This window comes from Strigops habroptila, chromosome 20 (assembly GCF_004027225.2).
Source record: "Strigops habroptila isolate Jane chromosome 20, bStrHab1.2.pri, whole genome shotgun sequence".
Lineage (NCBI taxonomy): Eukaryota > Metazoa > Chordata > Aves > Psittaciformes > Psittacidae > Strigops > Strigops habroptila.
The window spans coordinates 5,149,758-5,176,581 of NC_044296.2; the positions used below are offsets into that span (position 1 = coordinate 5,149,758).

The 26,824-nt window shown below is 45.4% G+C and overlaps 1 protein-coding gene across 8 annotated transcripts in view; it reads left to right on the top strand.

The window, feature by feature from the left end:
- The first annotated feature begins 1,421 nt into the window (after positions 1 to 1,421).
- The window catches only part of RANBP3 (RAN binding protein 3), a 30,362-nt gene continuing 4,959 nt past the window's right edge, over positions 1,422 to 26,824 (top strand). The window contains exons 1-15 of one of the 8 annotated variants that reach the window (XM_030509297.1): positions 1,422 to 1,504; positions 9,488 to 9,543; positions 15,729 to 15,765; positions 15,852 to 15,938; positions 17,211 to 17,282; positions 18,714 to 18,779; positions 19,437 to 19,529; positions 20,170 to 20,273; positions 21,079 to 21,198; positions 21,824 to 21,927; positions 22,999 to 23,077; positions 23,976 to 24,078; positions 24,704 to 24,828; positions 25,444 to 25,564; positions 26,208 to 26,368. In XM_030509297.1, coding sequence (XP_030365157.1) covers positions 1,483 to 1,504; positions 9,488 to 9,543; positions 15,729 to 15,765; positions 15,852 to 15,938; positions 17,211 to 17,282; positions 18,714 to 18,779; positions 19,437 to 19,529; positions 20,170 to 20,273; positions 21,079 to 21,198; positions 21,824 to 21,927; positions 22,999 to 23,077; positions 23,976 to 24,078; positions 24,704 to 24,828; positions 25,444 to 25,564; positions 26,208 to 26,368 — 1,350 coding nt within the window. In that variant the 5' untranslated portion in view covers positions 1,422 to 1,482. Of the gene's footprint in view, positions 1,505 to 1,969; positions 1,989 to 9,487; positions 9,544 to 15,728; positions 15,766 to 15,850; positions 15,939 to 16,019; positions 16,115 to 16,642; positions 16,740 to 16,774; positions 16,863 to 17,210; positions 17,283 to 18,713; positions 18,780 to 19,436; positions 19,530 to 20,169; positions 20,274 to 21,078; positions 21,199 to 21,823; positions 21,928 to 22,998; positions 23,078 to 23,975; positions 24,079 to 24,703; positions 24,829 to 25,443; positions 25,565 to 26,207; positions 26,369 to 26,824 lie in introns of those variants that run through there. The other 7 variants (XM_030509295.1, XM_030509293.1, XM_030509298.1 and 4 more) reach the window with 7 other exon arrangements.

Below are 26,824 nucleotides of genomic sequence, written 5' to 3' on the forward strand. Positions count from 1 at the left end.
TCCCCATGGAAGTCAATGTGTTCAGCAGTCAGTGTGTTGGGGATCTGGGACATGTTTTAGGCAACCAACAACTTTCCAAATCCCTTTCCCATTCTTAGCTTCAGGAAGGAGAGGTTCCTGCTCAGGCCTAAGCCAAACATTCCTGAAGCCTTGCTATGTGTCCTCCAGGCATCTGTGTGTACTATGGGCAGAGCCCTGCCCTCAGAGCCCCCGGGGATGACTTGCTCACGACCATGTACCACGCTGAATAGCAGCAAGTTTATTTAAGCCAGGGAAGGACAGCAGGACCCATGTGGGGGAATGGCAACACTCCTCACAGCATTTTTCTTCTGCCTTTTTCTTCTGCTGAGTGAAGAGATTTAAAGAGTCTTCTGGTGCTTAATGCGGCCCCCGTGAATGCGGACATGGCCCCCCCGAATCTCCAAACCTTCAAGAGAACAATGAGAGCACCAGAGTGTGCTTATACACTACAATGGACCACTCGGTGGCTTTATAAAGCCGTGCCAATGTTTTGAGCAGTGTGTGCAGTTATGGAGATGGCACAGTTGGAAGTCACCACATTTGTGGTGGAGCAGCAGCCTTCCATAAACTTGAAAGTGTTACATAGAATCCCAGCCTGGTTTGGGTTGAAGGGACCTGAAAGCTTCTCCAGTCCCAACCCCTGCCACGGGCAGGGACACCTTCCACTAGAGCAGGTTGCTCCAAGCCCCTGTGTCCAACCTGGCCTTGAACACTGCCAGGGATGGGGCAGCCACAGCTTCTCTGGGCACCCTGTGCCAGCGCCTCAGCACCCTCACAGGGAAGAGCTTCTGCCTCAGAGCTCATCTCAATCTCCCCTCTGGCAGGTTAAAGCCATTCCCCTTGTCCTGTCCCTCCAGGCCCTTGTCCAAAGCCCCTCTCCAGGTTTCCTGGAGCCCCTTTAGGCACTGGAGCTGCTCTAAGGTCTCCCCTTCAGGAGCCTTCTCTTCTCCAGGCTGCCCCAGCCCAGCTCTCTCAGCCTGGCTCCAGAGCAGAGCTGCTCCAGCCCTCGCAGCAGCTCCGGGGCCTCCTCTGGCCTCGCTCCAGCAGCTCCACGTCCCTCTGATGCTTGACTCTTCCCCCTGGAGGAAAGCCCAGGGAAGGCCGAGGCTCGCAGTGCCACGGAGGGCTCGGCTGGACGGCACATCGCCGCGCCCCACAGCCCCCCCAGCTGCCGCTCTGGGGCACTGGTGGAATCAAACACCCGCTTCGCTCATCGGGCGAACATCTGGGTCCCGCCGCCGCGGAGCGCACGGACACGCCGGGCACGAAGTGGGCCAGGGGCTCGGCGGGACCCGCACCGGGGCCACGCACCGGGCACACGCACGGGGGCCGGTCCCCCCGCGCCTGCGCGGCGCTACCGCGGAGCGGCCGCACCGTGACGCGTGCGCGGCGCGGCCCGGCCCGCGGTGAGTGGAAGCGTCCGGCCGCGCGGTGCATTGTGGGCGGGATTGAGGAAGTAAAATGGCGGACCTGGCGAACGAAGGTAGGCGGGTGCTGGCGCTGCGCAGCGGGGAGGCCGCGGGGCTGCTCCGGCCCGGCTCCGCCGCCGCTCCCGGCCGCAGCCCGGCCCCGCGACCCGCTCTCCGCGGCGCGCCCGGGCGTGCGCGCGCCCTCGGGAGCGTTCCCTCCGTGCGGGCCTCTTCGTGCCCCGGCCCCTCCGGGGCGAGCGGCCGGACAAAGGGAGTTGCCGGCCGGGCCGCCGCGCTCCCCGCCGGCCCGCGCCGCGGGGCGGGTGCCCGCGCCGCCGCGGGGGTCGCGGGTGGTGGCGGCCCGGGGCCGCGCTGCGGGGCCCTCCCGCCGGGGGGGCGGTTCCCGGGGGCGGCGGCTGGCGGCGGGTCCGTGCCGCCGCGGTCCCTGCGCGCACCGAGCGTGTCCCGTGCCCCGGGCGCTGCGAAGCGGGACGGGCCGCTGCGGAGCGGGGCAGCGAGCGCGGCGCCTGGGGCACTGCTGAGCCGCTTTGTGTCCCGGTTCGTCCGCTTGCGTTTTGGGGTCATTGTCCGCGGTTTTAGGCCTGTTTAAATCTTTCCTTAACTTCCACTCGTGTTAATCCTCTCTCTAGCTAAGGGGATAATAGAGGCGGTTATGTAAAACTAAGTGAGTTATATTTTTATACGTATATATTTAAGCCGAAAACCTGTGAAGTAAAGAAATAATGGCTTAATCTCTCTCTGGAGAGGGTTAGGAAAACATGGGCTGCACCACTGTAAGATTTGGGTATTCTTCTCCTAGGCGTATAGAATGTTTAGGTGACAGCAGGCATCAACAGTTTGCCTTTGGGAATGACAAACTTCCTTCAGAGTCTGTGCAAAACCAAGTTTGCCCCAGCTGTCTGTTTCTCATTGCTTCTCTCAGCTAGTGAAAGAGGAGAGGAAATGCTGGAAGGAGACAAATGAAAGTGTGTGAGGCCTGTTCTGCTCCATGCATTTGAGCTCTGTACCAGTGGCAATTACAGTTCCAATATTAACATTAAACAACAGGAAGTGAGTATCTGTTGTAGGTGTAGCGTTTGAAGATGAAGCCTACAAGCAGCTGGCACATAATTACACTGAAGTTACTTCACAAATCCTGTGCTGCAGCGTGTCTTGGGCTGTTGGCTCCCAAACTCAAGATGAGCTGACAGTGCCCAAAGAGGCATGATAAGTGGTCTCAGGAATGGTAGTAAATAGTCAAATGGATAATGACTGTTTGTGAGAACCTTAAGGGCAGTATTTCCATACCGTTGTTATAATGACCTTACGATAAATTTTCAGGGTTTAGTGTGTTCTTTCAGAATCAGAAGTTTGGGAATGGCTGGCTTAAGTTGTGCAAGCCTCTTGCTTAACCTCCTGGTTCTAGTGGGAAACGTTAAGCTCAACAGTGAATTCCAAGTTACCAATGTTTGTTGCATCTTTTGCTGCTGACTTGTTGTGTGTTTCTACCCCTGTCTCTACTGCTGCAGAATTGTGTAGACTGGGGGGGGAACTTTACTCTTTCATCTAATCTTCCTTTTTCTCTTTCTTTTTTTTCCTCTTCAGATCCTTTTCTGACCCCAGTGACTTCCCTCATGTGCTAATCTCTTTAGTTCGTACTCACATCTCCTTCCAGTTGTCATCTTCATCCTTTGCTGTTCTCTTTCTTCTTCCAGTAAGAAGGTGATACAATCTTCCGTAAGATCGAGCAAGATCGGCTTGCTTCTGAACTAGTGCCTCTTCTGCTCACCCTGGTAGTATTGGCTGCGTTGTCTTGTTTTGAGTTTCTTTCCTCCAGTTCAGTTTTGGAGGTGTCTGTTCTTTGTGTACCGGTGCAAATACTCCTGGAATCGGCATCATTCCCCTAAAAGTCAGTGGACTCCATAGTTTTTCTCTCACCTCTGTGAGGTGAGTCTCTGACATACCAGTGATGTTCTCAGGTGACTTCGATTGTTTTCTCCTCATTCTTAAACACATCACCCTATTTTTCCAGTACTGAGGTGAATGTTTTATTTCCTTGTGTCCAGGTATTTTCATTCAAATCTATGAAGTGACTGTTCTGGTTCTGGTAATTCCTTGATCTTCTACTTCATATTGATCTTTTGTTTGAAGTATTTGATAGCTAAATGGGCATGTTCACAAACCAAGCGTGATTAAAACAAAGCTCTTCGTATTCGTTAATCTTGATTGCTTTATACAGCAGTGCTGCCTCAATCATACTGTTTTGTGAGGTGTGAAGTTCGTTATCCTTTGGCACAAGTACCTAGAAAGAGGTTTCAGTAATTCTTGCAGGTTGGTTTTGCTGAGCATATTTCAACATTGGCTTTTCTTGTCTGCTCATGCAAGTGAGGCTTGCTTAGGCTCTTACCTGTTTGATTACTGCAACAAACCTTCTGGCCTTGGGAACTGGGTTTGTTCTGCCTGTGTCCTTTCATCTTCCTAACGCAGAGCTCTTTGAACCTGTCATTTTTACCATGGCACCCTTTTGTTTCAATTCATTCATCATTTTTTCCTTTTCCAACGGTATGTTAGCTTTACCTTTTAGATTCTGATATCTCAGTCTATTGTCTGCCTTAAATGTCTGAGATATTTGTCAGTACGTCAGTACTGCCTCCAAGTAACCATTCTCTAATATGCTTTAAGCCTTCAGCTATTTTAATAGATGATCTTTTTTGTGATGCATTTCTTCAAGGCTACCAGCATTCCCTCTGATATTCTCGTAACTGCTTCATTTGCTTCATGATGATCATGCCTTGATCTTTTTTCCCATTCACTTGTCTGTCTTTTCCTCCAGTGAGTTGCTGAAACCGTACGTGTACCTCTTTGTAGTAGTTTGATGGCAAACTGGATCTTGGCAGAAGAAGGTTGTTGGAGTAAGGGGGTCCCAGAGAAGGGGGGTGAAGGAGAAGGTGGTCCAAATACCACTTTCCAAAGAAGTTTGTACTGTGAAGTTTCCTGCTCCTCATCATGAGAGGCGATGGGCTGATAAGTGTGGAGCTAGTGAGGAGGAGAGAGTGACTTCTCCCCAGCTGTGTGAAGTTTGACTTTATCACAACGACTTAGTGACTTGGTGATAAAGGCATTGTGAGAAGTTTGATTATTGAAATCCAGAGTTTTTTTAATGGTAGGCACAGTTATTGTTAGTATTTTATAAAGTAGTTACTGAATGGTATCAGAAACTGTCTCTGAAGTTTTTGGTGTGATGTTCTTTGGTATTCCTGCTCATCATGTCTTAAAACTGCCACTTCACGTGTGGAGTGCCATGGAGAACCAGACAGCTTCCATCACATAAACCCGCATGCTTTGTTCATTCACTGGCTGCTAATACACAACTTGTTGGTATAGAACGTGCTGCTGGAGCTGCTTTAGATGGTAGAATCTCCTTGTGTGAGAATGAGTTAGTGTCACCTTTCAGATGTTGAAAAGATGCAAGTTTTTCTCAGCGCTAAAACTTGATGCTTTCTTCACATTTAGCTTTCAGGAGGTGCTGGCAAGCCCTCTCCTTAGCCAGCAAACAGTTTATTTTGCTTTAGGAAATGGCAAAGCCATAATAGTTCATGGTTGGAACAAGTTCAGTGTGTGGAGCTGCCTTAAATGTGTCAAAGCCATGAGAATTGAAGCAGTTTCTCTCAGTACCTTTTGCCAGACGTGTGCTGCTGACCCCTCTTCAGAGAGGGGAAGGGCTGTTGTTCAGGAGGGGAAAGCTGACGTGCAGCACTGCCCCTGATGCTGTAGCCCCTGTAAACAAGACCCTTTTCCCCATGGTGATTCACTTCACATAAGCCAGCGCACACAAAGTCAGGCTGAGTGATTTGGTTTGCCTTTTGTGGTTTTATGATTGGGATGCCCTAATCATTCACACCTAAATGCCATAAAGTGCTATTCCATTTACTAGATAGAACTGTCCAAATACTTAAATTAGTTTGGTTAACACTTTTTTGGAGTTCTTTATAAATATCGTATCTACGCTGCAAAGTACTTGGGCTGCCTTATGGTTTTCTTCCTGTCATGGGGGAAAAGAAGCTACTTTTTCCCATTTCTGACTTGTAACATTTACTTTATGTGAAATACTAGAGCTGAAATAGTAAAATTACCTAATGAAGAAGGTAACTTACTTCTGTTAGTGCCACAAGGGAAATGAACTGACACGTGCTGTGCAAACAAAAAAGGATTTATGCTTTAAATATGGTGGTGTGGAATTCTTATTTCATCTTAAATATGTGAAAGGCATCCTACCTGCCCACGCCAGCTGGGGAAGTACTGTCTGGAAGGAGCTTGCTGATTTAATGCAGCGTTGTTAGCATGATTATGCTGCTGTTTATAACTTAAATAGCAGTAAGGTGGAAAAACCAACCCAATTTTGTGGCCTGAGCTGTTCAAATAAGCATCATTAAACTTAACGTTGAACTTCATTCTTTTCTTGACCCTCAGATAAGCTTTTCCCAGGCAGGAAATTACCACTCCGTAGTTTTGGGGTGTTAACAACCTAATTGCTGTTCTCCTTTTTAACACCCTGTCATTGTTCACAGGTATGATCTTGTTCTCTCAGGTGATGTATTACAATGAGGTAAAGTCAGAGCTGTTGTTCTCCACTCGAATGCTTTTAGTGTTGAAGGTTGTCTCTAAATCCAAGCCTGGAAGCTCCTCAGTGGGGTTTTTTCCTGCCTTTCATACAGGTTTCCGTGTAGTCAGACACTATTGCACTTTTACGTGTCATTTGGAGTAGATTTAAAAAGAAAACGGTTGAAACAGTGTAGGGTTTAGCTTTAAAAATAAATTCACCTCATTATAATCTGGCTACAGAGGGTTAGGTAAGGATTTCAGACTTGTTCTCAGGAAATGGGGCCTGGGTGCCTTCTGAAACTTCAAGCTTAGAGTCAGCAAGGTGGCTGGTGATGGGGCTTGTGTGACCTGTGATGAAAGCCTGAAGGAACTGGGCTGCTTCAGCCTACAGAAAGCTTCAGAGGCGCCTTTGGAGCTTTCCAGGGTCTCTGAGGAGGTTATTAAGAAGATGGAGCCAGGCTCATCACAGTGGTGTATGCTGGAAGCATAAAAGACAAGAGGTGAGAGGTGGAATGAGGTGTTCAGACTGGATACAGGGAAGAGGTAGGGGTGGTGTTTTGTCCTTGTCTTCACCATAAGGACAGTCAAGCAGTAGAAGAGATTACCCTGAGAGCAAGTTAAGGCCAGACTGGAGAACCTGATTAACCTGGTCTGACTTGATTGCTGACCTTATTTTGGAGCAGGAGGTTGAACTAGAGACCTCCTGTGGTCCCTTCCAACCTGAATTATCCTGTCTTCTTGTTTAGAGACACGGTGGTCTCAGCGGTAGAGGAGAAGAATGTTTTCTTGGCCTTTGTCACTGCTTTTGCCATGGGATTTACTCTGTGAGCCTGGTACCAGAGAAATACACTGCTGCAGTATATCAGGTTCAGGGGGGGTTTCTTTCCCCCATTTTCTGTAGTTTTACCTTGTCTTTTGTCTTTGCTATGTGGCTTTCATACAGGGATTCAAAAGGGACGTGTTTGTTGTGTCTCTACACTTCAAATCCCTGTTGGATTTTTCAGTAATAGGTCGTTTCATGCTGCAGTCAAGGTTTAGACCTTTGTATTGCAAACATAACTATTGTGGCTGCTGGAGGTGCCACCAACTGCTCTGGTTGCCTTGTGAGAGCGGGTGGAGAGGTGAAGCAAGGCTATGTTTTGTCTAGCTGCAGGAAACATGGTCCACATGGACATGACATTGTGGTTCCTGCTGGATGCCATCGTGTCAGTTGGTCTCACAGCCAGCAAGAGCAATAGTGAGATCCCGAGATCTTGACTTCCAGAGGATGTGTTCCTTCGGCAGGTAGAAACTGTGTTGCCCAAGTGTTGTCTTTTTCACACATGGTTGTGTATCAGAGTTCAAAATCACACATTGAAGAGTATATACGGCTTGAAGCCTCTGCCTGAGACATTGAACTAGTATTTTCTGTTCATGTGCTTTAGCTTCCAAGGCTTGGGAAGCAAGTGGGTAGGTTTAATAGTACATAGGGTATATATTGATAGTTAATGACTCAACAGTGAAATATGTTAAAGGAATTGAGGCTGTGAAAGGCAGCTCTTGAGGGTTTTGCAATTATTCATTCAAGTTGAAATGTCTGAAACTTCTGAATAAACTCCAGGAGGGAATTCTGTAGGTTCAGTCATTTTTCAGACTGGTTTGACAGCCTTTGACAGCCTACCACCTTTCAGAAGAAACTAAGTGGTTTGTACACGTTCCAGATCTTCAGTCTGGGGACTTGCTGTCTCAAAGACAGTAACCATGGAAGTTCTGCTTTCCTTCTGCCCTGCTTGGGCTTTCTCAGAACGCCTTTCCTGGACTGACATCCTTTCTGCATGTCCAGCTCCTCGTTTGATCTTGTTTCTGTCCACTTGTCTGGAGAAAACCCAAGTCTGTGCCACAGTTTAAGAACTATTTGCAGTGTCTGTTCATCTCTTAGGTGAAGACAGTCTCATGTTCCTTTACATGGACTGTACTTGAAGTTTGAAAGCTGGGGTTTGTTGGTTTTGGTTTGGTTTTTATCCTGCCTTACTTTCCCTTTAACTTGATAACATTCTGTGCACCTGACAGGTCTATCTCACTGTAGGTCATTCCTCAGACACCTTTGTGGAATGGAATCGCACTTACTGGTGAGAACAGGGCTGCCCATCTCTGCTGCTGGGTAGTACAAGTGACAGTGTCATGCTTAATTTAGAGTAGCACTTAATAACTGCCATTCTTGCCATGGTGGGAGAAACCCCACAACTACCTAACATGAATTTCTGTCCTACAAGAAAACCCTGTTGTGGTGGTTCTTCAGTTCATAGGAAAACAGGGTTTGTGTAAGTGCTTTTGTAGGAAAACCATTAAATAGAGTTATGTAGCTGGTACCTAAATGGGTTCTAAAAATGTAACGAGGAATGAGAACCGAGAGCTGAAACCAGACATCTGAGTGGGAAATTTGGCACTAGAGTTTTTCTACAAAGGGAGGGAATGGATGATTTAGGACAATAATAATTTGCTTTTAATGTCTTCAATAATTGATGCCTTTGAAAATCTTTCCCCAAAACAATAAGGGTCAGAAAAATACGCAGTGTTTAATGAAGGTGGTTAGATTAGATGATCTAGTGACCCCTTCTTATCACAGAATCCCGGACTGGTCTGGGTTGGAAGGGACCTTAAAGCTCCTCCAGCTCCAACCCCTGCCACGGGCAGGGACACCTTCCACTAGAGCAGGTTGCTCCAAGCCCCTGTGTCCAACCTGGCCTTGAACACTGCCAGGGATGGGGCAGCCACAGCTTCTCTGGGAAAAGTCTGTGCCAGCGCCTCAGCACCCTCACAGGGAAGAGCTTCTGCCTCAGAGCTCATCTCAATCTCCCCTCTGGCAGGTTAAAGCCATTCCCCTTGGCCTGTCCCTCCAGGCCCTTGTCCAAAGCCCCTCTCCAGGTTTCCTGTAGCCCCTTTAGGCGCTGGAGCTGCTCTGAGGTCTCCCCTTCAGGAGCCTTCTCTTCTCCAGGCTGCCCCAGCCCAGCTGATTTATGGATGATGTAGTGATACTGTCAGATTTAGGTGACCTTTAAGAAAGGGGTATGTGGGTGTGTACAGCAAAACTCCCTTTGCATTATGCTTTATGGTGGGGAAGGAGAAAACCTTTGTCTGTAAAGTTCACATGTGTTCAGAAACTACTGCTGCAAAGGGCTTTTCCTCCCGATGTACCCCAGTGTGGTAAAAGTACTGGTCTGAAATAGAGATCTGGAGGCAAAAGACAAAGAGCTTTTGGGTATCACTTGTATTGATCTCCAAAAGGAAAAAGGAGTGTTTGAAGAACAAGTCCTTTAATTATATGTTACCAGGAACCAGTGGAAACAATCTGGGTAACCGAGATGTAACTGATTTGGGGATTCATTGCTGGTAAAAACATCCTAGAATGGAACGTTTTCATATTGGTCAGTAATGAGTGTGGTTGGAAAAAAACCCATTGATTTCTCTTTTTACAGAAAAACCTGCCATTGCTCCACCTGTCTTTGTATTTCAGAAGGATAAAGCACAGAAGGTAAGGAGATGTTGATATGGATTTCTCTTTGATTTGTTCTGTAGCCCTAACATTTTCCATGGTGAGCAGCCGTTTGTCTTGTTTTGGAGCTGAAGCTGGATAATAAATCATTGACAGTTTAAATGGTCTTAAGGTGAAGAGGTAAAGGAGGCCTAAAAGTGGGAAGATGTATGATGGTGGCATGACATGGGTAGCTCTTCAGACAGATGGACCAAATGTTGGGGAAAAAGTATCTTCAAAGCTGTATCTTGAAGGACTAGGTGGTGAAGGAGTGCTGTGAGTTGCAGTTGCATGGGAAAGCCATAAAACTTCTTCTGATAACAGAATTAAGACAAAGCAAAGAAAACCATGATCTAAATTATTGCTTTTCACCTCAGTATATTTAATGTACTCATATCTTTGGTTAGTAAGCTGTGAAGTTTCTAATTACCTTGGACAATGGTCATCCCATTCCCTCCCCTGCCCCTCTCCCCCTGCCATGGGTTCCTGTCCCCCACCTTTGGGTCTGCTGTTGAGGTACGTTGGAGCTGCGCCGTAGTCTGCTGGGAGGTGTTTCTGTAGGTGAGTGTGTGTTGAACCAAGAGGCTGGTACAGGTCATCCTGTAGCTGCAGAAAGAGTGGAGCTCACGAGGAGTAGAAGAGCCTCTACTCGGGAGCAGAGCTCAGGAGAGAGTTGAAGGAAGGAGCAGAACCCTCCCTTGAGCAGAAATTGCTATGCAGTTGAAATAGATGGCATGGAAAGCGATGGTTGTGTGGATGAGTGCAAGATAGTTTGCATTCATTTTTACTTTGAAAGTGGCACACAAAGTGTTATGATGTTAGGGTGCAGTTTTTCTTACTTTTTGTTTCCAAAGAATAAGCCTTCCAGTTACTTACATTGTAAAAAGGTTTTTAGGCAAAGGAATTGATAAGACTCTTGATAAGAATCTCAACGTATCACAGTATTTAATTCTGCCTGGTTAATAGTGAAAGCTGTTAACATTTGGGGTGGGAGAATCAAGGTTACCCTTGTTTCAGCTGAAGCTGGTGGAACCAAGAGAAGTGTATTCCTGTACGTGAGTCACTTTCTGTTGTCTTCTCCAATGTGTGACTAGGAAATATTGCCTCATTCTGCAGGTGGTGGCTTTGCTTTGGAACAAGTACCAGGCTCAAGCTTTCTCATGGGTTTCATAGGCATATTTCTCAGCAGGAGCTTGAAATCTTCCATCAGCTTGGAAAGTATTTAAATGTGCTGCTCTTCGAATATTAGCTAATAAAATTACATACTTACAAGACATTCCAGTTACGGTTTTTTTTATGGTCACTGTTTACATGTACTTTGGAACAAAAGTAGTGCTGATGCTAATAGAATCATAGACTGGTTTGGGTTGGAAGGGACCTTAAAGTCCATCCAGTTCCAACCCGCTGCCACAGGGGAGGAGATTCCGTGACCTCTCTGGGCAACCTATTCCAGTGCTCGGTCACCTCACAAGTAAAGTTCTTCCTCGTGTTCAGGTGGAACTTCTGTGGTTTAGTTTGTGCCTGTTGCCTCTTGTCCTATCACTGGCACCACTGAGAAGAGTCAGTCCCTGTCCTCTTGACACCCTCTCTTCAGTTAACTCAAAACACATTGACCAGTTCCCTCCTGAAGCCTTCTCTTCTCTGTGCTGAACAGCCCAGTTCCCTCAGCCTCTCCTCATAGGAGATGCTCCACACCCTTAATTGCTGTAATAGCCCTTCACTGGACTTGCTCCAGGCTTTGTGGGGTGAGGTATGTGGGGAAGGTTTGGGGGAGCAGAGAAGACAAGAACCAGGGCACATGTTCAATGTAAGCCATGAGGAAAACCAGCTCTTCAGCGCTGCTTTTGTGGTTGGTGTTGTGTAGGTAACTTGTGACTTAAATCTGGTGCTTTTCTTATGGATGTATCCCCTTGAAGGGGAAGAAAACAGCTTGAGTGATGTTTGGAATGCTGTTAACTTTGAAAGTGAGGCTTAGCATAGAAAGGGCCCAGGAGGAATGGGTACAGAATGTCAAGTGCAGGACTGAAGTTTCTGCTCTGACTTTATGTATGAATAACATAAATATGCTCCAAGGGCTGTGCCCAGTTCCAGGTAGCCTTTCTGTGCTGTTCTGAGTCGAAGAGGTAAGAACAGCAGAGCGCTAGGCTTGGTTTAACTTTTGATGACAAGCAAAATGTTTCTTTAACTCTTTTTATTCTGCAGGGTTTTAAGTCAGTGTTTGGGTCTGTTGGTAACAGCTTTCATTTTGCAAATCCAGAAATCCAGCATCCCCAGCTTTACCTGACCTCTTGTCCCTGTCAAATATATTTTGACTTTTTCTGAGCCTTAGTGGTGATAATTTCTTGCAAGATTTAAAACAGGAGTAACTCCACCGAATGGAACCTGCTGATAAATGACATGGATTGCTCTTTTACTGGTTGCTTCTGTTGGAGGACAGGCCAAGTCCATAGCTGAAGCACTTTGGACTCCTAAGGTTTAAAAGCTGCTGTTTGAGGTTGCTGTGTACGCTGTTTTCCATGGACCTGAGCAGTGATGAACGTTTTTAGTTTCTCTTCATCCTACTGAATGCTTTCTGAGAGCAAGCCAAGTCTCTGTGCTTGTGAGTGACGTCTTCTTGGTTCTCCAGATACTTCACCATAAGACATCAGGAGGCTTGGTCCACACATTGCAGCTGGGAGAACATCCTGGGCTTGCATATAATCCATGGGCTATAATTTAGTCCTGATACAGCTGTTCAGGCTCAAAGCCTTTAACTTTATTCTTTAGACATGTGCAGAACATGGTAATGTTTATCTTTGTTCTACAAGTGGGGACCTGCAGCATTAAATGATCTAAAGAAATGTAAAGAGTCTGGGGCAGAAATTCAGCAGATACCAAAGCCCACGAGGTGAACTTGCTCTCCTGTCACCCCTCCCCTTGAAATAGATGGGCAACTTTTTAATGTACAAAAGAGAATATTTGTGTGGCTTTTCAGGTAATTGACCCTCGTGTGGCTCAAAGGTTTGTGTCTTGTGTGAATGTAATAAATGAACTTCAGTGGAGAATTCTGTAATGAACCCCTCAGCCGTGCTCTGAAGCAGCAGCGAAGGACAGTTCCTGACAGGAGTTGCCTGTTGAGTTGGTATGTCTGAATCTGCGGGGTGAAAGGCATCGGCTGTCCTTTAGACCTTGAAGGATGGTGGAGTTAAACCCCAGCACCCTCTTGCCTGGCAAAATGCTCTCTTGCTGTGGACACTCACGTTTTTAGCTAAGGTTCAGAAAAGTGTATTTGCTTCAATTGGTGCTTTTTGTGGGAAGGGGAAGCTCATTCAGCCGGTGGGTTCTGTTACCTGGTTTGTGTGTGTTTCAACTGGGGTCTCAGCAGCAGCAATTCCTCTGTGAAGCCACCCGGTGAAAAGAGGGAATTTACAAGTGGATTAGCAGAATGACTGCAGCCTTGCATTGAAGGGGCATTGTCTTTTCTGCTTCCAGTCCCCTGCAGAGCAAAAAGGCTTTTTGGATTGAGGTGAGGACCCCCAGGGAGATGTTAAGCCCCCCCAACATGGTCTGGGTCAGAAAGAGTCAGCTGGTGAGTGTGACTCTTGAGCACCCTGGTGCCTCAGTCAGTGCTACCCTGAGTCCTGTTTCCGAAGCCCAGCTTGCTCCTGTGCAACAAGAACTGGCAGGGCTGAGCGTGACCTGCCAAGTACTTGTGCTGCTGAGGGGATCAAAGAAATAAAGTCCCTTCCACGAGGAGGATCTGTTCCTGTTAACCCCAGGTAGTGCAGTTCACTGTCTGGTTCTTTGATCCCGAGTGTTTGCCCCCTCTAAGCTGCCATTCCAATTAGTAGAAATGAAATTTGTCTATGACTCCCCAGTGGGTGTCATTACAGGAGATGCAGCAAGTGTCGATTTTAAACTAGGTGTAAACTGGGTGTGTATTGAGGTTAAGAGCTCCTCTGGGTGAGGAAGTGGGTGTACACAAGGATGCTGGAGAGGGACTTCTTGCAAGTGCCTGCAGGGACAGGAGAAGGGGAATGGCTTTAACCTGCCCGAGGGGAGATTGAGATGAGCTCTGAGGCAGAAGCTCTTCCCTGTGAGGGTGCTGAGGCGCTGGCACAGGGTGCCCAGAGAAGCTGTGGCTGCCCCATCCCTGGCAGTGTTCAAGGCCAGGTTGGACACAGGGGCTTGGAGCAACCTGCTCTAGTGGAAGGTGTCCCTGCCCGTGGCAGGGGTTGGAGCTGGAAGAGCTTTAAGGTCCTTTCAACCCAAACCAGGCTGGGATTCCATGATTGTGACACCTACTCACGGCATGTTCTCTTTGATTGCTGAGGCTGTTCCACACAATACCTGCAGTCTTTTCTTGCAGTAGCTTCCCCCTGGCCCCCCACCAGAAATGGGCCTTTTCAAGTAAACCCAGTGGCGAATGGATCGTCCTTACAAGGTACAAACAGCTGAAGGTGTCTGCCTCTTGCTCAGTGGCCTGCTGCAGACATTTTCCTATTTACCACCCCTTTTTTTTTGAAGGTTAAAGTTTTCAAGGGTTAATATTTTTCAAATACAGGTGGGGAAGGTAGCCACAGATTTAGGTCAGTTTTCTATCCTTGTCAGTGTTACTAGGGCTGGCCAAGAGAATTGTGTTCATGAGGATTTTGGGAAACCTGTGACATGTGGTCATTATCTTAGACTTGTTCCTAAAGAGCAGAAGCCCTTTAAAAGCAGTTAACCCAGGGCTGAAAGAAGTTCAAGAACCAGAAATGCTGTTGGAGAACACATACAGGAATTCCTGGCTGTACACAAGAGCATCCTTCAAGTTCACTCCGTTCCCTTAAATGTATGGGATAGCACAGTGATCAGTATAGAGCCTGGAACATCAAATACGGTATTAATGGGATTGGGCTGATAGGTATGTGTGTGTGTGGGGGGGGTGTTCCAGAACTGTCATTCCCTGTTTCAGAGCTTTTCATTCCCTGTGCTAAGTTTCAAAGGTAGGATGCTGGTGAGGTAGCTGTACTCTTCTGGTCATGTAAAACAAACCAGAAGACCCCTTCAACCTAATTGCATGGGCACAGTGCAGTGTAAATGGGGTTTTATTAGCATTGAGTGAAATACTGGTAGTACAGTAGTGTCTAGAGTCTAAACACACGCAGTGCTAAGTAGCAAGGCTTGTACTTTCTGCCCTTCGTATCTCCAAGGTATGTCTTTCAGATGATAGTCCTGTGCAGCTCTCAGCAGCCCCACGGTGCGTTGCCTGCTCCTGGTGTGACTGCCTGTTCTCCACGCTGAAGTTCATGCTGACACATAAGCTGGCGTTCATGTGCCTGAACTGGTCACTGGTTGCAGTGGGGAAGGCCAAGCTCTGGGGCTGCAGAGAGTCCGTCCATCAGCTACTGCTGGTCCCCAGTTCAGCCCCATTGCAGTGAGGTGGGGGCTGAAGGGGAGGTGTCCAGCCGTGTCCTGGTGTAGAAGTGGGGCTGGGGTAGTGTTGGACTAGGGAGAGGGTCCAGTCCTGTCAAGAGGTTTCACAATGAGATGAAGGTGCTAATGGTGCCCTGGTCGCTTTCCTTGGTGAAAGGAATCCATGGTGGGGTTATATGTTGCAGGAATAAGGGAAATTGTATTGGGGAGGAACTGGCAGAGCAAGTAGGAGAGAGACCTAGAAATCATCAGAAAAGATGTGAAACCCATACTTGAAGACTTGTTGAATGTTGTGAGAGTTGGTGGTGCTTCTTGGTTTGTTTCTGGTACTGTGGAACGTGCTGGCAGACTCCTTCCTGTAAAACTACCCTAGTGTTGGTTTATAGAGTGCACTGTGAAAGGTCTTCCTCCTTTGCTTGAAGGAGGAGCTTGGAACTTCTGTGATGTTTTTAAACTTGACCCAAATTTGAGCATTGTCACTTTGAGATTTTCAGTATCTGGAAGCTGTGACTGTAATAACGGTTGCATAGTCTCTGGAGATGTTAGTGCTTGGGTATAAATTTTCAGGTTATCTTATTTGTAAATGAAATCATTCAAACCTTATTTAATAGTAGTTGGGTGAAACTCAAGATGCTTCTATGTAAGCTGGAAATAATGCTTTGTCTTGAGTGTGTTTCATTGGCAGGAAAGAAAACCCCTTCAAACTGATGATTAAAACATTCAGATGGATCCCAAGAGATTGAAATGTTCAGTGTGATTTTTGTTTTATCATTTTCATCTAATTTCAGAGATCAGCAGATGGGTCAAGTCCAGAAGATGGAGATGGTAAGAGACTTGATTGTAAGATTAAAACCCACAAAATGACTCTCCAGGATTTTGTGCATTTTCCTCTAATTGCCTTTATCTTGCAGAATCTGATCGAGAGGACGGGAGCTACTGTCCACCTGTAAAGCGGGAGAGAACATCATCCTTAACTCAGTTCCCTCCTTCTCAGTCAGGTAAATGTTGCTACTATACTATATATGATACATATGGGTTTCCTTCCCATATATGTCATTGGGGGGTTTTGTCTCCAACAGATCATCTTGCATGAAGTCCAGTATGACAGGACTTACCAGCTCGTTTGGTTTTTATGAGGCTGTGGAGGGAGCTTAAGCATGATGAGATGGGAAAGGAAAGTCATCTCTGAACAGAAGATGCAGCACTTGCCTTTTCTATTGAAGTTCTAGATTATTTTTTATTTGCTTCTTCCCTTTAATTCCATCTTCCCTCTTTTCATTATGGTCTGCCTTAACCTTAAACATGATGCAGGTTCATATAAGAAAAACTTCCCTACCCTTGAGAGAGCTATAACCCCCACCAAAAATTGAAGAGGTTTGGAAAGTGAAAGATTTTCTGCAAACAAAGGCCATTGAATGCTGACAGCAATATTCAAAGAAACCTTTATGGAAGTTGCAGGGGAAGATGTCTCTGCCTGTGGCAAGGAGTTAGAACTAATGAGCTTTAAGGTCCTTTCCAACCCATGATTTCAACTAAGCTGATGGAAATGAAGTAGTGAATTCTCCAAACGTGCCCCAAGCACTGACATCTCTTAACTAGAATAATTCTTGCCCAAAGCTGAAAATGCCTGTGAAGAGAGAAGCATAAATTCTAGGGAACATTCCTGTGAGTGAATGCAGATATCAAGCGTTACCATTCCCAGTATGTGAACTGCAAGAACTTACCCCTGGCCTCCCCAGCAGTTGTGCTGCTGCCTGAACACACCACAGGCAGTGGTCATTCTCTCTTGCATCTGCCAGGAAGGAAATGTATTGAATCCTCTCTACTTTAAAAGGAATGGGAGGAAAGGAAAAGACTAAAACAACTCAAGCATGACCTTAGACTTAGAAGACTTCTCTGGCAGCAGAGTAACTAAGGAAAAGGTAGCTTTTTTTTATATGAAGGTGTTAAGAAGTGTCCTGATCACGGCAAATCTGAAAGATTTCTGTTGAATTCTTCAATTTAACAGCCTAAGATTAAAAGCTGAAACTACAAATACATGAAAACTTACAGATAGGAACCATTTTTTAAAACATACCTGTCAACTCCTTTGGGCTGTACTGAATTTGTTAACAGACCACAGAAGTCAGAGGACATGGGTGGCTGCTGGGGGCTTAAGCCGCAGCAGGCAGTGATAAGGCTGCTGACAGCTTTGATATGCCTGGGAGCAGAGTTTAGAATTCAGATGAAATACACTACTTCTCTTTCTTTTTCTTTTTCCTTGGCTGCAGTAACAAAGAACAACGTTTTTATGCCATCAAGCTTCTGTGAACCGTCTACAGGCAATTCTGACTCGGAACCAGGTGAGCTTCCCCATTTCTCTGCTTTTGCTCAGCAAACTGCTGTCAGTCTGCCACCATCCAAAGGACTCCCATATTTCGAAAGCAAGACCCTGTCTGGGAGGATGGAAGTGGTGCTGGTTCTTGTGTCACAGCTGTTCTCTTGCTCACTTCATTGCTTGAGTTCATCCTTGTGGAGGTAGTTAAAGGAACAAATAGCAAAGTTCTGCCGTGCTTTGGGAGTGGTGGTGGAAGCTGCGCTATAACTGTGCCTGCCTGGTGACATCAAGATAAAACTTAAATGACAGCTTCCCTTATCTGCTCTGTATACTGGGGGGGGGGAGTGGGTTTAATAGTGGAAATGAAATCAACCATAATCTATGGTGATGTTCAGCCGTGATCTGTGAACTACTTATTTTGTTAATCCCTCCTGTTCTGTGGTTGGTTGTGCTGGTATTGCTGTATAGAATCCCAGCCTGGTTTGGTTTGGAAGGGACCTTAAAGCTCCTCCAGCTCCAACCCCTGCCCCGGGCAGGGACACCTTCCACTAGAGCAGGTTGCTCCAAGCCCGTGTCCAACGTGGCCTTGAACACTGCCAGGGATGGGGCAGCCACAGCTTCTCTGGGCACCCTGTGCCAGCGCCTCAGCACCCTCACAGGGAAGAGCTTCTGCCTCAGAGCTCATCTCAGTCTCCCCTCTGGCAGGTTAAAGCCATTCCCCCTTGTCCAAAGCCCCTCCCTAGGTTTCTTGTCAGCCCCTTTAGCACATTGTTATCTTATACTTAAATGGCAGAATAAGTAAGATGGTAAGGTGCTGAGCACAGCCATTATGCCCATGAGAGAAAACATTTATAATTACACCTTGTAAGTTCTTAGGAACTGATTTTGTAATAGCTGTGGGTTTATGAATATCATTTCTTGAGATTTTGGGGTTTTATCTAAAAGCTTGAAGTGCAGCGAGTGCAAACAAAGGAATTTCGTTTCCCTTCATACTGTAAAAGCAAATGGAATTATGAGAAATTAATCTTACCCATTAAGTTTAACTGAATTTATGCTAATTAGCAGTTGGGTGCTTATTAGCAGCTGTCATGTTTAGTTATAGCGTTGGTTCTTCCTTCAGTTTGATTCTCACTTATAACCTCTGTTGCCTCGATTAATTCCTTCACACAAAGAACTCCATTTCTCTTGTGAAAAGGATCTGCCTCCAAAAAACAATTTGGAGGGGTTTTGATTGCAACAACTCGTGTTGCTGTCTTTGTGCGTTTGCTGTGATGATTCCTGGGAGTTCAGACTTCTCTTGGAAGAAGAGAATCGGTTCTTTGGAAATCCCTTTATGACTTTGGATATTTATAAAACTTCTAGCTTATTAGAGTGGGGAAAACATTGGGAATTGTGGCTTGCAGTGCACGTAGTGTGTTACAGCTGTGGCCTTTTGGGTTTGTTATTTTGCTTCCAGAGGAAAAGAGCAGTGGATTCCGGCTGAAGCCACCAATCCTTATCCATGGGCAGGCCCCCAGTGCAGGTGAGTTCAATCTGTTCTGCAGCAGTACAAAGAAACCAGTTCAAGCATTTCATCTATTTAGGACTTTCCTCAAACTGCTGCTGTAAGTGGAAACCAGAAAAAAATCTTCCATTCTCCACAGTGCTTATGCCCATATCCACTGTGTAACATGTACAGACACAGCCAGACTTTGGCTTGGCTCAGGACCGTGCTTCTGAAACGTGTCAGAGCTTAGTGTGCTTGGATTCAATCCTTAGAGTAGTGCTGGGCTCCCCGCACCAACACCTGGAAATCTCTTCATTAGGAGGAGAGAAGGAGACTTGGAATGTGTAGTTGAATAATGTGTCAGTGCATAAGCAGGATTGCTTGTGTACTCTTCACTTCTCTTACATTTTGGCTTCTATTCCTGTATTAGTCATAAGCTCTCCTTCTGTGCTTTCCTGGATAAGGTAGAGAATATATTTTGAAGTGTTTTTTTTCAGGCTAGGAAGTTGTCTTCTCTATTTGGGACTAAGTCTATTTTAAGGCTGAGAGATGGGAAAGCAGCAGGTAGAAGCTTTTTTAATGGCTGCTTTTCCATTGTACGCTCTGTTGGAAGCAGTTACAGAAGAGATCAACTGAAGCTGAATTTTTCAACTTTAAAGCTTTATAGCTCTTGGAAAACCTTTGTACTTGCAGGTCTCCCCAGCCAGAAACCGAAGGAGCAGCAGCGCAGTGTGCTACGTCCAGCAGTATTACAGGCACCACAGCCAAAAGCTTTCTCGCAGATGGGTAAATAACACTTTTGCTTTCTAAGGTACCACAGAGGGAGAACAAAACCCCCAAAATCTCCTTAGTGCAGCAGTTTGTTTTACTCAGCATCCGTCTCTGTTGTGCTGGGTTTCTCCTTTCCAAAAAGCAACATCGTAGATGTGAGGTGGGTGGGGAAATGGCTGACAGGCTGCACCCAGTGCGTGGTGGTGGACAGCTTCCTCACCTGGGGACCTGTCACTAGTGGGGTCCCCCGGGGATCAATATTGGGCCCAATGCTGTTCAATGTCTTCATAAGTGATGTGGGTGGTGGGATCAAAGGTACCGTGATGAAGTTTGCCAATGACACCAAACTGAGTGGGGAAGTGGACACTTTGGAAGGTAGAGCTGCCCTGCAGGATGACCTGGACAGGCTGGAGGAGGGGGCTCACGAGATGAAGTGACTTCTTGCTGACTTGGTTTTCTGCATTTGGACTTTTGATTCTGATAAGAATTGCTGAATCGTGGTCCTCATGTCTCTTGTAAATGCTATGGGAACTCTGTATTTTACATTGCAATGTTTCATGGGCTTAAGAAAACAGCATGCAATTGGCAAGAGAAAACTTCTAGGACAATCTAAGTATTTAGAGAACTTCTAGAATTTTCTCATTCCTTATTCCAGTTCTCAGCAGTGGCACCAATGGTGTGAATATCCCACCAGATTCCGCAGCCACATCAGAATCACTTAGTAATGCCACGCTGAAGAGTTCTGACTCTGAAGACAAGGTGAGTTGCAGGAGCATTGGAAAGACACTCAAGGTGACAAGCTTCAAAATAGTATTCCCTGAGCAAAGTCTGTTTGTTTAGTAATGGGAGTGCAGTTACACCAGTGATAGCCTCCTTCTCTACCCATACCATGGTGGTGCACTTGAGGTGTAGTATTAGATTTTATACTAGTAGTGTACTATTTTTATCTTTACTAAGTGCAACAAAGATTTACTGAATGCAGTCTTAGGATGCTTTTTCTTACCTGTTTTCCCTCACAAAATACATTGCTCATTTCTGCTTCTACTGTCATTGTTTCCTTGTAGTCCTTCTAACTTTGTCTAGTCTTGCTGTAAAATCTTACTGCCACTTGAGAGCAACCTGCTCTACTGGAAGGTGTCCCTGCCCATGGCAGGGCTTTGGGACTGGATGAGCTTTAGGGTTGCTTCCAGCCCAAACCATTCTATGATTTAGTGCAGTTGAACATTGAAGCAGGCTCCCAAACTGAAAAGGCTTGGGAACATCCTTGGATTTTTTTTAAGACTTGGCTGTAGGACATCTCAGGTAGCCTGGCAGAGTTTTTGATGCTGCTTTGAGCACAGTTTGGACCAAGTGATTGTTAGAGATCCCCCTGAACCTCAGCTATTCTGTGATTCATTAAGGAAGATGATTTAAACAACAGGATTTTAAAAGCAAAATTTGTCTTGTAGCTCTGGAGATATTATTACAGGGTTGTCATTGCAAATGACTGTGTGACTCACAATGTCATAACGTGGCTTTTGTTTGAAGAAACTCAAGGCTAAAGCTTTCCGTTTCTTTTCTTTAGGCAGGAGAATGTCAGAAAAAAGAATCTAACAACACTTCAGATGATGACAGCTGTGAGAAGGCAGAACTAAATGCACAGCAAGCGTTTGTATTTGGGCAAAACTTAAGAGATAGAGTTAAGGTACGCATGTGTTTGTTATCTTGACTAAGAGTTGATGTATTTAAGTGAGGATAAGCAGCAGTGGAACAGATCATTTGATGGCACGAGCATTACGCACAGTTTCTGAAGTACTTTGAAGCCACCCTATATAGCAAGGTTAAAACCTGCATGTATTTAAACAAAATGAGCAGCTGTGAACACAGTTTGGTTGGCTCTTCAGGAAAACTGTTTTTCCAGACATTTAATAAATCAATTAATACTGTTCATTAGCATAAGAAGCTCACAGGTAACAAGCTCTGTGCAATCTATTGTTTTCTCTTACCTTTTCGGTCAGAATTAAGTTGAAATGTGTTCCTAAGTTGCTCCCATGAAACTAAGACTTCACATAAAAGGTGAGAAAAGAAAACCAGGGCAGCCTGGGTTCAAACCTGTGCGTGGAGCGATTGAGCTGTGTTTTTTGTACCTACTGTTGAAGACAGGGTTGCACGGGTTTCCTGGCATAACAAGAGCTATACCAGGTCATAGGCTTATATTGCTTTATTGTAGGCAGTGCTTGTGGATGGAAGACTTTGTCTTGGGAAAGCATGAGCTAGAAAGTTTGTGGTCAGTAGTTTAGACTGACAATATCTCCTTGTTCTGTTCATAGCTGGGGGATGAAAGTGATGAAGCTGCCGACGTGCCCAACGCCGGCCTTCCTACGACAGACACACCTTCTGCAACAAATTACTTCCTACAGTACATCAGTTCCAGGTGAGCCTGCAGGGAAACCTGGAGGACACTTCTTCTGTGTTCAGGATGATTTGTGATTCTGCTGTTTGGGTGCAGGGCTTATACTGGGTCAGTGGGAACTCAGGCTTCTGGAGAATGAGGTGGCAAACTTCAGATCTGGGGGAACCCTCCATCATATGGTCAAGGGAGATGCATGTGACACCACTTACTTGACCACAACCTCAGCAAAGCCTCTTCAGAAAACTAACAAGCATAAGATGAGAGAAGTTTTCTCATGAATGAATAGAAAGAAACAGTGATGGAGTTAATTGGAGCTACCAGTAGAATCCAGTAGATCTGTGCTTCAGCCTGCTCTAGTGGAAGGTGTCCCTGCCCGTGGCAGGGGGTTGGAACTGGAGGAGCTTTAAGGTCCCTTCAACCCAAACCATCCCATGATTCTGTGAACAATTCTTTAAGTTTTTTCAGTCTGTAAAATAAAAAAACCTGTTGTCCTTCCTAAATGGGATTTAAACTCTGTTAATAAAAATGCCACATGGGAGGAGGATGCTTATTCTATAAGGCAGATGCAAGGGCTGAGATTTGATTGTGAAACTTCTTGGTGAGCATAGTATTGGAGCTAGTCTAACAAGAGGCATTACTTATCCCTGCTGCCTTTGCTTCAAGTGGCTTAGTTTCAGTTCTTTTCCTTTCTGAGAAAATTGACCTAAAAACCTGTAGTACTTCACATTTGTGTATGTAGAATACTGCTTAAAAGTACGTTGTGTGATTAAACAACAAGCCCTCACTTAGCGTTCAGCATGGCTTAATGTGGAACCCTTTAGATACCTAAAGGGAAGTTATTTGCAGTGACAAAACCATTTGCCATCATTCTGAGAGGATTCTCACTCTGTAAAACCAGGATGTGCTCTTTGTGTTACTAAATTGTATTCATTTTTGCTGATGTTTGTGTCAACCAGTACTTAAAGCCAGCGACAGTCACTCACTTACTGAGGAATTTTATCAGAAGATAAATGGGTATTTTCCTGACTTATAAAACCTATTTTGTTGGGGGGGGGGGGGTTTGTTTGCTTTTGTTCTTTTGTTTTCCTCCAGTGTAGAGAACTCTACAAACAGTGCAGATGCATCTAGCAACAAGTTTGTGTTTGGACAGAACATGAGTGAGCGAGTGCTAGTGAGTATCCACAGTGTATGGAATGCTCTAAGTCTGTGAGGAGTCGGTGTTACAGATCCTCACTCAGGGATTTTGAGAACCTTTAATTATACTCATCACTGGAGCATGGTTTTCTTTCAGTGGTTTTCCGTTGTAGGTAATTCCCTTTTCTGAGTGCAGCGTGGGGGTTTCATTATGAGTACTGGCTGCAGCAGCAGTGTTCCTCCAGAGTTTCCCTGCTGACCTCTGCTAGTGTAAGGAGCTTGAGTGCCTTCCACTAGTCCATGTGGTTCTCAAGTCGAAGCACTTTATGGCACAGTTTGCTTTAAATGGCTTCTTCAGTATAATTGTTGGAGTGTTTTATGTTTTCTACCCTCCAAATTGGGAAAAGTTCAGTTACATGGTCCCCCAGTGATGGGTTTCCAAGTCCAGCTGCCTCAGTACTGAGGTGTGATTCAGAAAACTGTTTATGGTGTGCCATCCAAAGGTACAACTTCCAGTGCCTCGCTGTTTCCTGCTGTTGTTTTTATTGCTATGCTGGTCTAAAGGGGAAACACTGAATGCTGTGCACTCATAGCCATGTAACCGCTGAGCAGGGAGTTCAGTCAAGTGTGCGCCAGCTTGAACTGTAGCTGAAACTGGTTTGCTTTATTGAACATACCTTCACAATGAGGGTTGCAATTTGGTTTCAGTTCAAGGAAAAATGATCTGAACTGTGTTCAGGTCACGCTCCATTCAGTTCCTTGGCTGGGGAAGTAGGATAGCTGTTACTGTGAGAGCATGTCTTCTGTGGGGTGGTTCTTGTGCCGTACGGTTGATGAACACTCGGGCTTCCCTCAGTGACTGATCACTAGCTTTGTTCTGCAGAATCAGTGTATGCTTTCTGTCTTCTGTTTACCCCCTCCTCTTTTTGCAATAGAGTCCACCAAAATCAAATGAAGGTAGTACAGAGAGTAATAAGGAGAATGCTGCTACAGAGTCTGGGTCTGAATCATCTTCTCAGGAAGCCACACCAGAGAAAGGTGAAAAACACTATTATTTTAGGAATGGTAGTTAATCCTTGTTTAAATGATTGCATTTTTCAATGTCCTGTTAGTTTATAAAAACATAACATTTTTATGTTGCCTTTACTGTCTCCTGTAACCAAAGACACAGCCTCAGGGTGGGAGGTGATGTGCTGTTTGCTGGATTCTAGATCCAGCTGTTTGCTGGATTCTAGGCTGTTGGGACTCTTCAGATTGGCAAGGTTTTCTGGAAAGCTTGGCTTTTCTCCAGCAAACTGCTTACAAGCCAAACAAAAAGTGGAACATGAGTGGTGCTGGACATGGGTGGACCCAGCTGCAGGGCTGTGGCAGTGTCAGGACTGCTGGAGCACCTACAGATCTGCAGGTGTCCATGTGACAGGAAAGGTTTTGAAACACTGTCTGCAGGGACAAGATTTGTCACTAACTTCCCTCTCCTGTCCCTTGTGTCTTGTGCTTAAAAGCCAAGCTTTAACTTCTGCTGTCAATTTCTGTCCTGTCTCTGATATTCTGTTAAGGTGTGTCTTCTGTGCTTTACTGCTTCAAATTCGGGTGTACTTGTGCGAGGCCTTTATCCAGCTTACAAATATGCTAATCCTTCTCCAACTTTCAAAATGTTGTTCAGCAAACAATATTTCAGAGTCCCTGGCAGAGTCTGCAGCAGCCTACACTAAAGCAACAGCAAGGAAGTGTTTGTTAGCAAAGGTCGAAGTGATCACTGGGGAGGAAGCTGAAAGTAATGTGTTACAGGTAAGAAAATGATAATGTTTGAGGAGCTTTGACTTTATGGGGATTCATCTGGATGAATGCACACCACCTGATTCCCTACAGCTCAGCCACCCCTTATCTCTAATGGATTTTCTTGGGTTAAAATGCAACCTTCTGATGTTTATTAATCGGAGCCTTACTTTGTTGTTTCTTGATTTCCTCTTTCTGAAGACATGTTAGTGCTTGGGCTATCCAAATCTTAAGCATACTCTCCTGAATCCATCACAGCTTCTATCATAGAATGGTTTGGGTTGGAAAATGACTGATTTAAGACTACTGACTCTTCACCAGTCTCATATCACAATAAGTTTCCTCTGTGAAAGTTTGTACCTTACCTGAAATTGTCCTTGTTGCTTGCTCTTGAATGCAGATATTCTTTAAGAGTCTATAGCTTCTGTTAATAAAACTTTATGCAACCAGTCAACCTATTTTGAGGAACTGATGGCATGAGAGAGGATGACTACCTTGCTTTACACAGCTATAGACAGTTAAAATTCCAATATGAAATCTGAATCTCTTTAACCAGCTGTAGGTGGCTAAGTAGGAACTATGTTATTTCAATTGACCGCTGTGCTACAGAGCTATTTTCTGTTACAGATTCAGTGCAAGCTGTTTGTATTTGATAAAAACTCCCAGTCTTGGGTGGAAAGAGGTCGAGGACTTCTGAGACTCAATGATATGGCCTCAACAGATGATGGAACATTACAGTCTCGGCTGGGTAAGAGGAACCAGGGGAGATGAGGTACTGGATGACAGTCAGTGCTATTTTCATAGGATGTTTCCATGACGTGCAGCGGCATCTACTTTAGTTATGTCTTAGCTACAGGAACTCAGAAGCAGTTTGTACCTTTTCTCTTGTTTCAATTTGACACTTTCTTCCCAAGGGAATATCCCTCCTAGGGTAGCACATGTGCCAGTTGCTTTTTTTTTTCCCGTCTATAAAAGCAAGCTGCATTTAGCAACTACAATTTGTGACTAGAAATTTCTGGTAATGTTCTTCAGATCTGGGCTCTCTGCCCTTTGGGATGGGGTGCTTGTGGCAGGGGAAGTCTCTTTGACTAGTGCACTACAGTTCAGACCAGCAGGAATGGGCATTAGCCTGAGGTTAGCTCAGATTCAACCACTGAACTTTGTATTAACATGTAAGACTTTGGGCTAAGTGTCTTTAGACATGACTGCTAATTTTCAATAGCCTGTGTTCTTCTGATTAACACTTGTCACAAGATTCTTGTTTTAAGGGCTTTCCCTTGCTATTCCTTGTAAAGACACTTAAATGGTCCCACAATAACAAGCCATCTTGGCTGTTTTGAGCTTCCTGTTGTGTCTTTTTGCACCTAACTGATCTTGTACGTTGGCTTTAGTGATGAGGACTCAGGGGAGTCTCAGGTTAATCTTAAACACCAAGCTCTGGGCTCAGATGCAGATCGATAAAGCCAGCGAGAAGAGCATCCGGATCACTGCCATGGATACAGAGGACCAGGGCGTTAAAGTTTTTCTTATATCAGTGAGTATTGGTTTTTCTTTACATCTTAACCTTCCTACTAAAATTGGTGCTTGCTTAAATTGGAGTTGAGATAACGTTCCCACTCTTCTTTGTACCCTCACCTCCTTACAACCACCACCTCCCAGAAGACAAAGGGCTTGGCAGACTTTACTAGTTGTGAAGAAATGCCACATAAAAGGCTGGTTTAGGAAGGCATATTGCTTAAAGCATTGACCGTGGAGTCACAGGATCTGTTCCATGCCTTCTGAGACTGTAACTGTAGGGTAAGATGAATGCAAATCATTTTTGTTATCGAGGGAAATAGGCATTTCATAGATTTCCTTGGAATAGCTTAACCAAAATTAGATCTCCCAGAACCTGTAGCACAGGAAAGCTGTCATTGTCTATGTGCAGGGTGGGTGGGTGTACAGAGGCTCACTGGAAGTGAAACACTAAACATCTGAAGAACATCGTATTTGTAGTTAAGGGTAAAAC